A 16,841-nucleotide genomic window follows, 5' to 3' on the forward strand; every position below is an offset into this window, starting at 1 on the left:
AAGCAGAGTACAAGTAGTCATAAGATACCCTTGGCACATGCGCAGATTATTTGTTTACCACTTAGAACACAGGATGTCAGCGCCATCTTGTAACGGCGAATGTGGGGGCGGCTCCCAACAGGGAAATGCTTCCTGCCAATAATTAAATCAGAAATTTCTGGGTATGTAGTCTATCACGCATGTATACTGTAACTGTATTTGCTGCTAACAACAATGACTTGTATGTACTTGTATATGTATATATATATATATATATTAGTGAGAGTGCTCTTTAATTAAAATTATATTTTCTTTCATTCTTAAGTGTCCCAATTCACTTTATAATTAATGCTGAAAAATAGTTTATCATGTATTCAAACAATATATTCTGCATATATTTCTCTGTGTAAGGAACAGTTTAATTGTCTACATATTATAACTATTGAAATATTTCTTTAACACTAATACACAGATAAATAATTGAAGTGTTGATTTAAATTTGAATGCTACATCAAGATAAAACACATTTACTTGACAGTAGTAGTCACAGCCAGGTGGTGGTGGCACACACCTTTAATCCCAGCACTTGGGAGGTAGAGACAGGCAGATTTCTGAGTTCTAGGCCAACCTGGTCTACAGAGTGAGTTTCAGGACAGCCAGGATTATAGAGAGAGAAACCCTGTCTCAAAAAAAAATTATATTAGTAGTCACATTTTCTCAAAAATGTGGAAAGTACTTGCAACATAGTTACATTCATATTAAATAATCAGCAACCCAGAAAATTTTTTTTAAAAGATGAAAAATAAAGGGAGAGCTGTGAACAAACTAAAACCAGTGCATCTGCATACATACGTTGAATTATAGTCTCTCCATCATACAAGAAAGCAAAACAAAAATATTAAAATAAGAATCCAATGACTTGAAGAAAAAGGTACATTGCAAAACATTGAAACTGCAACACTAAGAAATCTACAGTTACTAAACTATAGTAGGTTTCAATTTTATATCTGACATTAGGGCTCCCAAATACTCCTCTATGTATCTGCTAATGATAAGTGGAAATATATGTTCATGTATAATCTGATACAAAAATATTAATAGTACCTTAAAATTTTCTCAAGGTTAAAAAAGATAAAAACATTCATATTTTTGAACAAATGTTATCATGACTAGAAGATCCAGCAATAGAGACATTTTATTTATTTACTCACAGAACCTGAATGAACCTTGAAAAATCAATTGTACTGAGAAATTTAAGACACTGAAGGGCATATCCTGTATGTATTCATTCAACTGAGATATGAAAAGTAAAAAAGTACATAGGAGAGAAAGTAAATTAAAAAGATGGGACAGAATATAATGTGAAGAATAATATATGGATGAAGTAAATAGTTATTACATATTAATTTGAATACATAATATATGAATTATTATTTGACATAAATATTTCAAAATGTAAAAAACCAATATTACATATACACAAAGACTCCACTCTGCTTACATGATAGATTCACAGTGCAAATGGACACAGAATGGGAAGTCATTCATCAAGACCAAAAGATTGACATTCCCAGAAGACTAGACACTTCCAGGAGCTTTAAAGGTGACTCAGTAGTTAAACATACTTAGAGTGTATGTTTCATAATTCTACATTTTTAATGTGGAATGTCGGGATACTGTGTAGTATTTAGCCTTGCTAAGAGTTACAATATTTCTCTTCTCAGAGAAATGAAACACTATGATTTGAGGCTGTCTGTCTCTTTCATTATTACATTATCAAGCACATGTGAATTTCTTCTTGTCCTTACCTTCATTTATTTTACTCAGCACTGGCTTCTGATATGCTCATCTCGTCTCTCTTTCTTTCTTTCTTTCTTTCTTTCTTTCTTTCTTTCTTTCTTTCTTTCTTTCGTTCTTTCGTTCTTTCGTTCTTTCGTTCTTTCGTTCTTTCGTTCTTTCGTTCTTTCGTTCTTTCGTTCTTTCGTTCTTTCGTTCTTTCGTTCTTTCGTTCTTCCTTTCTTCCGTTCTTCCGTTCTTCCGTTCTTCCTTTCTTCCTTTCTTCCTTTCTTCCTTTCTTCCTTTCTCTCTTTCTCTCTTTCTCTCTTTCTAACTAACTTTCTTTTGCTATTTCTTTCCTTTTTCCTTCCTTCATTTATTTCTTGATTATTATTTTTTTTTATAGAAAGGCTATTAAATTGGCACATTTATTGTATACACAAACACACACCGAAAAGTCAAGTTTTTAAAAGGAAATTTGTTAATTCAGAATTACTTATACAGAAATGTGAATAACAGGGAGGGCTCTGGCCTCCTGACAAAGTGGGAGAGCCATCTTGTTTCCCTTGTCCCTCAGAGACCAGACTGCGCAGGAGAGCCTGTGGACTGCAGAAGCAACATAGCTTTTGGGACAGGACACAGTTTGGACTTCATCTTCAGCCAGGAGGCAGATCTGAGTTCCAGACATCTGCACTCCTTCCCTTTCAGAGGAGAGGTGGCCTGCAGAGAGTACTCTGACCTCTGAGACCCAGGAGAGAGTTGGACTCCCAGTAGTGCTGACAGAGGCTAAAGAATCACAGGAGGAACATGCTACAGCCAGAGACAGCTATAACAAATAACACCAGAGATTACCAGATGGCCAAAGGCAAATGTAAGAATCTTACTAACAGAAACAAAGACCACTCACCATCCTTGGAACCCAGCACTCCCACCTGAGCTAATCCTGGATACCCCAACATACCTGAAAAGCAAGATTCAGATTTAAAATCATATCTCATGATTCTGGCAGAGGATTTTAGTAAGGAAATAACTCACTTAAAGAAATACAGGAGAACATGGCTAAACAGGTAGAAGGCCTTAAAGAGGAAGCACAAAAACCTTTTAAAGAATTACAGGGAAACACAACGAAACAGGTTATGGAATTGAACAAAACCATCCAAGATCTAAAAAGAGAAGTAGAAACAATAAAGAAAACCCAAAGGTAGACAACTCTGGAGATAGAAACCTTAGGAAAGAAATCGGGAAAGGCTTCTACCTGTTTTCTTGTGTTTTGTAATTTTTAAGGGAGTTGTTTAGGTCCTTCTTAAAATACTCTGCCAGCATCATGAGATATGATTTTAAACCTCAATCTTTTTTTTTTTCCATTCTGTTGGGGAATCCTGGACTTACTCTGTTAGGAGTAGTGGGTTCTGATGATGCCAAGTAGTCTTGGTTTTTGTTGGTAAGATTCTTGTATTTGCCTTTGCCATCTGGTAATCTCTGGTGTTAGATGATCTTGCTGTCTCTAGCTAGAGCTTATTCATCCTGTGGGTCTGTAAGCCTGTGTCAGCCCTCCTGAGAGACCAGCTCTCTACTAGCAAGACCTGTGCACAGAGTGCTGCAGTACAGCCCCACCTCCTGTGTGCAGATAGAGGCAGGTTGGATACTGTCCCAGCTGCTCTGCTCCTTCTGCAGCCTGTGCAAATCACTGGAGAGAAAATGGTGATCTTTCCTGAGTCCCTGTATCACAGCACCCCCTGGAGTCAAGCTCTCCCAAGGCTGGGAATGTGCACAGAGAGCTGAGGAATAGCCCCATCTCCTGGGTGCATATGTAAGAAAATAGAATCCTGTCCCAGCTGCTCCACTGATTCTGTAGCCTGTACACTCCTACCTGGAACCACCTTAGATCATCCTAGATCATCCTTCGATCATCCTAGGTCATCCTTGTCTTTAAAAGTAGAAATATCAGGGGGGGGGAGAGGAGAGGGGAAAGCAGGGGAGGGAAGAGGAGGGGAGAGGGAGAGAGGGGGCAGACAGAAACAGAAAGAGAGAGAGAGAGAGAGAGAGAGAGAGAGAGAGAGAGAGAGGCAAAGAGAGTCAGAGAAAGAGAAAGACACTGAGAGGCAGAGACAGGGATTAATCAGAATCAGAAGAGGGATAAAAGGAAGTATTGAGAATATAACCTAAAGGACACAATGAACTCAAGAACAATATATGCATGTGGCTTCTACTCAATGATCAGTAATTAACAAATGGGACCTCATAAAATTGCAAAGCTTCTGTAAGGCAAAGGAAACTTTCAATAAGACAATAAGTCAACCAACAGATAGGGAAAAGATCCTTACCAATCCTAAATCTGAAAGACCGCTACGATCTGATATGTACAAAGAATTCAAGAAGTTAAACTCCAGAGAACTCTATTAAACCCTATTAAAAATGGGATACAGAGATAAGCCAAGAATTATTAACTGAGGAATACTAAAAGGCTGAGAAGCACCTAAAAAAATGTTCAACATCCTTAGTCATCATGGAAATGAAAATCAAAACAATCCTGAGATTCAACTTCACACCAGTCAGAATGGCTAAGATCAAAAACGCAGGTGACAGTAGATGCTGGCAAGGATGTGGAGAAGGAGAAACACTCCTCCATTGCTGGTGGGACTGCAAGCTGGTACAACCACTCTGGAAATCATTTTGGCAGTTCCTCAGAAAATTGGACATAGTTCTACCTGAAGATCCAGCAATAAGATACCACTCCTGGGTATACACCCAGAAAGGTGCTCCAACTTTAATAAGGACACATGATCTATGTTCCTCACTATCTTATTTATAATAGCCAGAAGCTGGAAAGAACTCAGATGTTCCTCAACAGAGGAATGAATACAGAATATGTGGCACATTTACACAATGGAATACTACTCAGAAATTAAAAACAATGAATTCATGAGATTCTTAGACAAATGGATGTATCTGGAGGATATTATTCTGAGTGAGGTAACCCAAACACAAAAGATCACACATGATATGCAATCAGTGATAAGTGGATATTAGCCCAGCAGTTCAGAATTCCCAAGATAAAATTTGAAAAACAAATGAAACGCAAGAAGGAAAACCAGAGTGTGGACACTTTCCTTTTAGAAGGGGGAACAAAATACTCATGTAAGGAGTTACAGAGACAAAGTTCAGAGCAGAGAATGAAGGCATGACCATCCAGAACCTGTCCCACCTGGGAATTCATCCCATAAAAAAACCACCAAACACAGACACTATTCCAGATGTTAACAAGAGCTTGTAGACAGGAGATTGATATAGCTGTCTCCTGAGAGGCTCTGCCAGTACCTGACTAATACAAAAGTGGATGCTCACAGTCACCCATTAAATGGAGCACAGGGTCCTCAATGAAGGAGCTAGAGAAAGTACCCAAGGAGCTGTAGGGGTTTGCAGCCCCCTAGGAGGAACACCAATGTGAACTATCTAGTAACCCCAGAGCTCCCTGGGACTAAACCACCAATCAAAGAACACAAAGAGAGACTCATGGCTCTAGCTACATAGGTACCTGAGGATGACCTAGTGGGTCATCAATAGGAGGAGAGGCCCTTGGTTCTGTGAAGGTTCTATGCTCCAGTATAGGGGAATGCCTGGTCCAGGAAGCCAGAGTGGATAGGTTGGGGAGGAGGGGGAGAGGAGAGAGTATAGGGGATTTTCAGAGGGAGAACTAGGAAAGGGGATAATATTTGAAATATAAATAAAGAAAATATCTAATTTTTAAAAATTAAAAAAAAAGAGAATATAACTTAAAGGACACAATGAACTCAAGGACAACATAGGCATGTGTAGAAAATCACCAAAATACTTTTGAATGTTGTTTAATATCTGTTATTGTCAAATTGTATAGTACCTCCCATTCTTTTGACTCAAAATATTCTTACAGAATTAGAATTTATATGTTTATAGAATAATTTGTTTTTAATGCAATTTCTTGATCATATCATTGAATGATTATCTTGTCAAGAATGACTGTCAGAACATTCTTAGGGTTGAGATCATGCTTTAGTGAAAAAGCCCTTTTAAATATTGATATCAGAAGGTATGTGTGTTTTCTAGTTCTGTAAATTAAGACAGAATCCTAGCATATTTTCCATAGGATTTATATATTCTCTAATAAACACATCTCTGACACTTTCATAGGAAGTCATGTACTTGTGCACCCAGTACCCTCATCAGTAATCCATAATTTGACAGTGATGTTCTCTCTGTCCATGACTGAAGTTATGAATAGTTTCCATCATTTTGTTGACAATGATGGTCCTTATGTCTGCCTCTTCTCAAACAGCTGAAAATTTCAGTAAAAAAATACTTCCTGTAGGGAGATCCATCCATTCTAGCCTGAGATCAAAGGTCAGTTGTAGTCTTGCCTTGATTGTCAGTAGTCCCTCTGTTAAAATATTACAATTGGGGTAGTCTGCCTTGTTCCTGGGACTTCAGATATTCTGAATAGCTGATAAAAACAGCAGAGACGAGCAAGGGGAACACAGAAGGAAGAACAACTCCTTAATGGGACAATATATATTTTCTTCCCAGACTGCCCTCTGTGTATTCTTCTGGAGCACCCTCAATTGATAGTCTGCTTTCAGAGCTTTCAAAGCTGCTGAGAAAAAGACACCTTATACTCTTTCTTTCTCTCTCTTTATTTAACATGCTTCCCTTTGTGGGTTTTTTTTCTTATTTTTGCAGAAGTGCTAACCTTCGTGGTTCAATTAAAATTCATGGTTTATTTTTTCTTCTTTTTTTTCCATCTCTTTTGACAGCATCTGATATACATAATTTGCTTATAATGTTCTTTGACTCTTAAATTATTTTCAAAAATGTTAATGTGATTTATATTGATTTTGTTCAAAAGACAATTTTTACTACTAGAAGATAGTCTGTAGCTAGCTCCTATGTCCATTTGGATGAAATGGCCTCTAGAGGATTATAGAAATCAGTCAAACAGTATTTAGCATTCTTAGCTTTCATTGTTCCTCTCAAGTTGTGGACAGAGACATTTTTCTTAATCATGTGGTAGTGATCCTCAGGGCAATCAGGGTTAAGGATTTTGGCTTTAAGGATTCTCAGGATTTTATTACAAGTCACACAACAGGTCTGTACCACACCACATGAGTCCTTCAGTATTACACCTATTTGGAAAGTAGTCTTGTCTTTCTTGGCTAGATTATGAATCTGTTTCTTTACCTATTCAGATGTGAATTTTAGCCAGTTGGTGATACTAAGTTAGTATCACAGTACCTACTGGTATAGCATAGGAACTAACAGGGTCTTGTGAGTGACCCATGATAGTGATCTGCAGAAAAGATAGACTCCTAAATTATTAGTTAAGTTATAATTCAAGACTGATTTTAACTATTTTATTAACAAGACTTCAAATAAATAAAAGACCACATAGTCCTCACATTCATTCCACCTTCTACTCTCTACAATCCTTGCTTATATTTTGTCATTGCAAGCATGCTTTTCCAGTAAAGGGCAGTCACGTAAATAGGTACAACTGGCCAGTGAATCACATGGAGAGCAAGGTATTGGTAAAAACATATGCAGGGAAATTGGGGAATGTATATGACCATGTTTTAATGTACATGTATATGAAATTATTATGGAAAAATATTAGAGGTTGCTGTAGCTATGGCACACACTGCTACCAATCTTCCCATAACTGTTCTGCTGAAGAGAAGAAAGAGGTAACATCAGGAGCTATGCAGTGATCATTCAGGAATCCAAGACCAAACTTCCAGGTTTTCTGTACCAGAGCAGGGAGGGGCCAATGGCCTAGGACATCATCTGAGGTGGGGCCTAGAATTTCTGTATGGTCTATTATTTGTAATATCTAGTGAGTGAGCTAACACAGAAGAAAAAAATCCAAGCCATCTTTGTTTGAAACAGACTTAAAACAGTTTACAACTTTAGGTTCATGTTCAATGACCTGTTTAATTATCCAAGATATTCTATGTATTGAAACATATAGGCTCCTTTTGAAATATACACTAATTAATGCAGGTATATATAACTGTTCAAAGTGCTGACAACAGGAGACTGAGTGCCAAGCTCTAAATGTCACAACACTGAACACTTATGTGTCAGTCGAGAATAGAGTGGACAAGAAGCCAAACACAAAGAACCCCTCCAGCTCAGTGCTATAACTGATGCTTTTTTCCTATGCTTAAGAAAGAAAACAAAATTCTTAAAATTTCTGAAAGAAATTGCTATAAATTCTTTGACATACCTTTCCTGCCATTTCTTCAGCACATGTTACTCAAAGTTGTTTTAGCAACAGCCAAATTAATACCATTTGCTTTCTTCTCCTAATTTTTTCAAGTATGTTATTATCCCTTCAAAGTCTACAGTGGGCACTTACAGTGTTTATCAAATGCAGATGTGCAAACAGATTCATACTCTAGAATATATCTGTGTCAAAACACTGTGGGGTTTTGATCCTGACTAATCTGCCTTCAGATGAGTTGGTAATTACCACTGAATATTTCAGAGAGTAGTACAGGAATCCTACTGAATTCCTGAAATGCTAAATACTCAAGCAATGTGGCTAACACAATGAAGCAATAACTCACATATTGAGAAAATATTTGCATATGAATATTAAGATGGGGCTAGTATTCAACTTCAAATTTGACTGCAGACAAGTCAAAAGTAAGAAAATACAAATTTAAATTTTAATGGGCAATTGACCTGAAGGTCACATTTCTCAAAAAAGGACAAGTGGCCAGCTTCTTCTTAAAAAACTGAAGATGACTTTCAGAGTGCAACAGAGAGGTAAAAGGAGATTAATGTTAGTGCAGTAATATTGGAGAAAAAAGGGGTGAGGGTAAGCAACAAACTTTTTTTATTTTCAATAGTGCTCATTTAAAACCTTACTAAGGGACTGAGATGGTGACTCTGTAGTTAAGAACACTGACTGATCTTCCAGATGACCTGACTTAAACTCCCAGGATCTACATAGTAGTTCACAATCATCTTCAGAGCTCATTTTCAATTCCAGGGATCATGACACACTCTTCTAGCCTCTGCAGGTTGAAACCCATGCAAGTGTTTCTTTAATCTCACACACACACACACACACACACACACACACACACACACACACACACACACACAAAACAAACCCACACATATAAATAAAATTAATATTAAAAATAAGAACTATTAAAATGCCACTATGGCATTTTAGTCTCAAAATGTTTTGAGACAATAGTAATAATTCAAAGACAGATGGATCTCTGTGAGTTCCAGGTTAGTGAGAGTTATATTGTGAGCACCTATATTAAAAAAACATTATTCTATGAAGGCCTACCCTCTGCTATGAACCACTGCCCGGCAGAAGACACCCAGAGGTCTGCCTGCCTCATGCCCTGCCCTCAGAGGGAGACAATACAAAATGAAAAGGTATGGTAGAGAGTGGGAGAGAAAGAGAATTGGATCAGTTTTAGTAATATGAACAAAGGAAGAACTGGAGATGTGCACATGGAGAAGAAAAGCCTGATGTGAATATCCTGTCCTGGCACCTGAGACAAAGGTTGATTGTCTTGGCCTATAATAGCTATGAGGGCCATGCTTGGGTCTGTGGACATGCAACATAAGGGGGTTGTGTCAATGTTGATGTGCAATACTATAAGCAAAAACCATGTGGACATCTTGTTATATGCTGCCACCTCTGACTACTTTTGGGTAAGATCTGTACTTGGTCCTGGTAGCACTTTAGAGCTGGCTCTGATGATTAGGAAAATGAAAAGCCATTCTGAGGGCATGATCAAGGGAGTGCTGTCCCTGTCCCTCATCCACCATAAGGTGGCTTGGCCATAGGAGAGATGTAAAAACAAACCTGAGAGTACACCTCACATCAGTCAGCAGGGCTAAGATATAAAACTCTAGTGACAGAAGATGCTGGCGAGGATGTGAGGAAAGAGGAACACTCCCCCATTATTGGTAGGATTGCAAGCTGGTAGAATCACTCTTGAAATAAATCTGGCAGTTCCTCAGAAAGTTGGACATTGTATTACTGAGGATCCAGCTATACCATTCCTTGTCATATAACCAAATGATGCCCCAATATATAACAATGACACATTCTCCACTATGTTCATAGCAGCCTTATTTATAATATCCAGAAGCTGGAAAGAACCCAAATGCCCCTCAACAGAGGAATGGATACAGAAAATGTCATATATTAACACAATGGTATACTACTCAGCTATCAAAAATAATGATGTCATGAAACTATTAGGCAAATGGATGGAACTAGAACATACCCTGAGTGAGGTACCTAGTCACAAAAGAACACACATGGTATGCACTCACCGATAAGTGGGTATTAGCCGAAAAGCTCAGAATACCCAAGATACAGTTCACAGACCACATTAAGCTCAAGAAGAAGGAAGACCAAAGGTGTGGGTGCTTCAGTCTTTCTTGGAAGGGGAAACAAAATACTCACAGTAGGAAATATGGAGACAAAGTATGGAGCAGAGACTAAAGGAAAGACCATCCAGAGACTGCCTCACCTGGAGATCCATCCCATATACAGTCACTGAAAGCAGACACTATTGTGAATGCCAAGAAATACATGCTGACAGGAACCTGATATAGCTGTCTCCTGAAAGGCTGTGCCAGAGCCTGACAAATATAGAGGTGGATGCTAGCAGTCAACCATTTGACTCAGCTCAGTGTCCTCAATGGTGGAGCTAGAGAAAGGACTAAAGGAGCTGAAGGGGTTTCCAACCCCATAAGTAGAACAAGAATATCAAACAACCAGACACCCTAGATCTCCCAGGGCCTAAGCCACCAACCAGGGATTACTAATGAAGTGACCTATGGTTTCAGCTACATATATAGCTGTCCTTGTTGAAGGACAATATGAGTGGAGGCCCTTGGTCCTGATAAAGATCAATTCCCCAGTGCTAGAGAATGCAAAGGCAGGGAGAGCAGGAGTGGGAGAGTAGATGTCTTAGTTGGGGATTTACTGCTGTGAACAGAAAACCATGACCAAGTCAAGTCTTATAAAAAACAACATTTAATTGGGGCTGGCTTACAGGTACAGAGGTTGAATCCATCAACATCAAGTTGGGAGCACAGCAGGTATAGTGCAGGAGGAGCTGAGAGTTCTGTCTTCATCCAAAGGCTCCTAGTGGAAGACTGACTTCCAGGCAGCTAGGATGAGGATCTTATGCCCACACCCACAGTGATACACATACTCGAACCAGGTCACACATCCAAATGGTGCCACTCCCTGGCCCAAGAATATACAAACCATCACAGTAGGTGGGAGAACATGCTCATAGAAGCCGTTGCGGGGGGGGGGGGGCGGCGGCTGGGTTGGGCATTTACGAGAGATTGGTTGACCTGGTATGGGGATAATATTTGAACTACAAATAACAAAAATATCCAATAAAAAAAAGAGAGACATATTTTTCCTATTGCCCATTGACAACTTTAGCAGATGAGAGAGCTGGCTCCAAGATCGTGAGAACCAGAGTGCTCATCCCATTCATCACCAGCTTCAGCACTCAAGAAATAGGTCCTCCAGGTTGCCTAATGGTGTGAGTATAGCTTAGCTCGCCCTTTGGGCATGAAAGCAAGACAGTTGTTCCCAGTCTTTGCTTCTAAGGCAATGAATGGATGATCTAACCAGTGCTGGGAAGTTCATCCTGGCCCTATGGGTACAGAAAACCTGACAGATAGAGCAATTCAGCTACCAATCAGGTCTTGAACCAGGCCCACCCTAATAACTTCTCTATCTCAGAACTGCTGGAGTGCATGAAGGGACTGTTCCTCCTGATCCAAAGGTGCAAGAGCTCTATGATATAAGTAACAACAGAATATCTGAGTAGAGTCCTAGTGAGGAACAAGTATTGATAGTATAGCAAAAGCCAGAGGCCTTGAACCAGACTAATGACTCAATGCAGTGAACATTTGCAGGTAAAGATGTATAGACAAAAGTGTATACTGTGTGATACACTATAGCACACTCTTGCTTCCACAACAATCTTTTTTAAAATTTTTAATCTTTATTTTTTCAAGGTTATTGAAAAGATTGCATGGTTCTGTGTGACTATCTAGTGGTGCTTTGTCTTTAGATCCTGCAGGTCTCTATTCACACAGATTCAAGTTTCACAGTGGAATTCATCTGCCCTAATATTGGCAGTGAGGACTGAGTTAGTTTTCTACAAACATGGAATGAACTTTGTCAAGTAACTCTTGAGAGTGGGATTTTTTAACTCTCTAGGTACTTTTTACACAGCTCTATCAACCAGGAGATTTGCATATTGCTCCCTAGGGAGGACCTCTTCTTGCAGGTGCAGGGTAAAAGCTCACTCCTCTTTCTGTCTTGATTACTTTTGACTCACCATATCAAGTTCGCAGAATGAGGTTCTCTGCTCAGCTTCTGGGGCTGCTTGTGCTCTGGATCCCTGGTAAGGAGACAAAGATGAAGAAGGAGAATTTTGAGGGAGGGGGATTTCTGAGACATGATGATAAATATGTATGTTCTGTACATGTCTGAGATATACAGTTCTGTTCTCCAGTAAAGGACTTGTGAGGTTCAAAGTGTGAAGAGATTAAGGTCTGTTTTTCTGTGACAACTCTGACAGTTCCAAAGCCAAAAGTCAAATGCTAGAGACTCTCTGTGCTTCCTCTACATGCATATTTTATGTGGAGCACTTTTAGAGTATGAGTGAAAGACATGAACAAAATAAGTAGAAAAAAATAAAGGAAAGAAATTCACTTCATCGTATCATTTTTTTACATAACCAATTAATTCTCTTATTGCAGGATCCACTGCAGATATTGTGATGACGCAGGCTGCATTCTCCAATCCAGTCACTCTTGGAACATCAGCTTCCATCTCCTGCAGGTCTAGTAAGAGTCTCCTACATAGTAATGGCATCACTTATTTGTATTGGTATCTGCAGAAGCCAGGCCAGTCTCCTCAGCTCCTGATTTATCAGATGTCCAACCTTGCCTCAGGAGTCCCAGACAGGTTCAGTAGCAGTGGGTCAGGAACTGATTTCACACTGAGAATCAGCAGAGTGGAGGCTGAGGATGTGGGTGTTTATTACTGTGCTCAAAATCTAGAACTTCCTCCCACACTGATACAGCCCTGAACAAAAACACCCTTGCCTCAGTTGACAAAGCTGCCTGGTAAGTTCTTTGTTTTGGGTGTAACATGATGTTTCCAGCATGGGAAAGTGAATATTTTTTTTTAAGAGATTCTTGTTTTCCTCTGAATTTCACCTAAGAAAAATGAAGCCCTAGGAAATGAAACATTCCATGAGGGTTCATGCTTGAAGAAGATGCAGCAACTTCTCTGCAGTAATGATATTTCATAAAATGCCTTATTCGATAGGAACAAGTGCACTCAGTTATGATTAGTGGTAGGCAGGACCACACCTTGGCCAAGACGACATCAATGTGCATATTGGTAGCCTTATATTTTATCTTCAATCTCATTTCAGGACTCGTCTAGTTCTCTGGATGTATTTGTCCCACCTTCCAACGTATCCAGATTAAATAACTTTTTTCTGACTTTTACTTTCATGTAAGCTTATTGATAACATGTTGCTATGCCAGGCTTGGGAAACATTTGTTGATTCCATGTGATGCACCAATAGAAAATGATGTAAGACTTTGTAAGAAATAGATGTTGAAAGAGTCAAAATAGTGGGTATCTGAGTCCTTAGAACAAATGGAACCTATGCATTCAGGAATTATTAACTAGAATATACATAGAATAAAACATATAACAAAATTAATCAAAAAATCTAACAAATGGATCCATAATGTAATCATTAATAAACAGACTGCCATGAAAAGTTAAAATGCAAATAAAAAATTAACAACTACTGGCTCTTTTTTTCCCCCCCTTGGCTTTTTGAGACAGGGTTTCTATGTATAGCCTTGGCTGTCCTATAACTCACTCTGTGCACCAGGCTGCCCTTGAACTCAGAAATCTGCCTGCTTCTGCCTCCCAAGGGCTGGGAGTAAAGGCATGCACCACCACCACCCGGCTAACTACTGGCTTTTATTATCTTTATACCCCTCTTCTGTAATAATGGTCCCTGAGCCTTGGAAATGACATGTGATATAGATGCCTCATTTTAGGCTGAGCACAGCAATTATAATCACTCATGTACTCATATATTTATTATACTGTCGCTCAGTCACCATTCACTAAACAAAGAATCTTTTCTCATTTATTTATTTATTTATTTATTTACTTATTTATTTATTTATTTTTATTAGATATTTTCTTTCTATACATTTCAAATGCTATCCCTAAAGTTTCCTATACCCTCCCTCCGCCCTGCTCTCCTACCCACATACTCCCATTTCTTGGCCCTGGCATTTCCCTGTACTGGGGCATATAAAGTTTGCAATACCAAGGGGCCTCTCTTCCCAGTGATGGCCAACCAGGCCATCTTCTGCTACATATGCAGCTAGAGATATGAACTCTGGGGGTACTGGTTAGTTCATATTATTGTTCCACCTATAGGGTTGCAAACCCCTTCAGCTCCTTGGGTACTTTCTCTAGCTTCTCCATTGGGGGCCCTGTGATGCATCCAATAGATGATTGTGAGCATCCACTTCTCTATTTGCCAAGCACTGGCATAGCCTCATACAAGACAGCTATAACAGGGTCTGTTCAGCAAAGTCTTTCTGGCATATACCCAGAAGAAGTTCCAACTGGTAATAAGAACACATGCTCCACTATGTTCATAGCAGCCTTATTTATAATAGCCAGAGCTGGAAAGAACCCAGATGTCCCTCAACAGAAGAATGGATACAGAAAATATGGTACATTTACACAATGGAGTACTACTCAGGTATTAAAAACAATGGGTTTATGAAATTCTTGGACAAATGGTTGTATCTGGAGGATATCATCCTTAGTGAGGTATCCCAATCACAAAAGAAGTCATTAGATATGTACTCACTGATAAGTGGATATCAGCCCAGAAACATAGAACACCCAAGATATAATTTGCAAAACACAAGAAAATCAAGAAGAGGGAAGACCAACGGGTGGATACTTCATTACTCCTTAGAATAGAGAACAAACTAACCATGAAAGGCGTTACAGAGCAAAGTTTGGAGCTAAGACGAAAGGATGGACTATCCAGAGACTACCCCACCTGGGGATCCATCCCATAATCAGCCACCAAGCCCAGACAAAGAAACTTTTCTAATGAGGTCTGAAAGCTGTGCTAATCTATATGTTGAGAATTATAATTTTGGAGGATTGTTTTACACTGAGTCAATTTTGTAAAATAATAGTAGTAAGTTATGACTTTGGTGCTGTGAACTCCTAAACCTTTTGTTTTGGGGAAGATTTGCAGTGCCATTCATGTGTTGCTTCCTGTGGTTAAGGTCTTAAACCTAGTTTTGAAAAGCTGTGGGATAACCCATAACATCTGTGTCAATCTTAGTCACATGATCAAAACTTACATCTTACATGCAAAGTCATTATTGCAGTTCACAGGGTTCACAGCAGCTGCATAGGACTGCCCATTTTTCCCCCCTTACCTGCTCATATAACACCCTTTGGTACTATGAAATCTATCCACCAGTATCTCCCTTGTCTCTAGTTAATACTGACTAGAATTTTTACATCCTTTGACAAATGTGTGTGGTACATATATAAATAGCATTTCACTATAAAATTCTGCTTGGGAACTCTCTTAATTAGAATACTATACTTGTGATAAATGTTATGACTGAAAGTAGTTAAAAATGAGTGGGTCAGAATTTATGATGGTGTAGAGAAGGCATGCTTGCCAGAGGAGAGCACACATGTTAACTATATGTAGAAAGTAAAGAACAAAAAAAGGAATTATGTGTATCTTTAAGATTCCAGAGTTTGCCGCCAATTATATGCTTCTGTTAGCAAGGCCACACCACCAACTGGTACAGTGACAGCAACTGGAGAGCAAGTATGATGGTTTGTATATGCTTTGCCCAGGGAGTAGCACTATAGGAGGTATGACCTTGTTGGAATGGGCATGGGCTTAAGACCCTCATCCTACCTGCCTGGAAGTCAGTCTTCCACTCACATCCTTCAGAAGAAGATGTAGAACCCTAATCTCTGCCTGCTCCATGTCTGCCTAGATGCTTCCATGCTCCCCCACCTTGATGATAATGGACTAAACCTCTGAACCTATAAACCATATCCAGTTAAATGTTGTCCTTCATAAGACTTGATTTGGTCATGGTGTCTCTTCACAGCAGTAAAACTCTAAGACAACAAATTTTCTAATAATTGAATTTCTGTACTGTATTCTCATCCAAACCACCACAGCTTTCAAGAACAAGGAAAATCACATGTATTTTTGGGGGGATCTTCAGTAAACTAAACAGCTTCAGTATCTTGAAGGAAAAGAATACAATCCTGTCACAGGGCTTATTCCTTTTGCTACCTAAAGCTTTTGGGTTGAGTATTCTGCCCTATGCAGTGTAAGTCTATTTAAATTCTTTTATATCAGTAATATCAACATATATGAAAATTATCAAATAATATATTATTTTATGGCTGTTTAAAACATCCATTTTTTTCTTTTATTTTTTTTTATTTACATTTCAAATGTTATTCCCTTTCCTGGTTTCCCTTCCAGAACTGCCCTCTCCCATTCCCCAGCCCACTGCTTCTATGAGGGTGTTCCCCCACCTACCCACACACTCCCAGATCGCAACCCTGGCATTCATCTATACTGGAGCATAGAGCCTTCATAGGATCAAGGGCCTCTCCTGCCACTGATGCCCTAAAAGGCCATCTTTTGCTGCATATTTGCCTGGAGACATGAGTTAGTCCATGTGTATACTCTTTGATGATTTCATCCCTAGGAGCTCTGTGAGGTCTGGTTCATTGATATTGTTGTTCTTCCTATGGGGTTGCAAACCCATTCAGTTCCTTCAGTCCTTTCTCTAATTCCTCCATTAGGGTCCCTGTCCAATGGTTGGTTGACTGCAAGCATCCACATCTTTTTTTGTCTGACTCTGGCAGAGCCTCTCAGGAGACAGCCATATCAGGCTCCTGTCAAGCAAGCACTTCTTGG

General features: G+C 39.2%; 1 gene segment (V, D, J or C) and 1 further gene; both read left to right on the top strand.

Annotated features, from left to right (window-relative positions):
* Positions 1 to 16,841, top strand: part of Igk (immunoglobulin kappa chain complex) — a 3,171,119-nt gene that overhangs the window by 734,646 nt on the left and 2,419,632 nt on the right.
* Igkv2-109 (immunoglobulin kappa variable 2-109) lies at positions 12,158 to 12,877 on the top strand. The segment is given in 2 exon segments: positions 12,158 to 12,206; positions 12,565 to 12,877. Coding segments are annotated over 2 exon segments (362 nt in total).

This window comes from Mus musculus, chromosome 6 (assembly GCF_000001635.26).
Source record: "Mus musculus strain C57BL/6J chromosome 6, GRCm38.p6 C57BL/6J".
In the NCBI taxonomy this organism is placed as follows: Eukaryota; Metazoa; Chordata; class Mammalia; order Rodentia; family Muridae; genus Mus; species Mus musculus.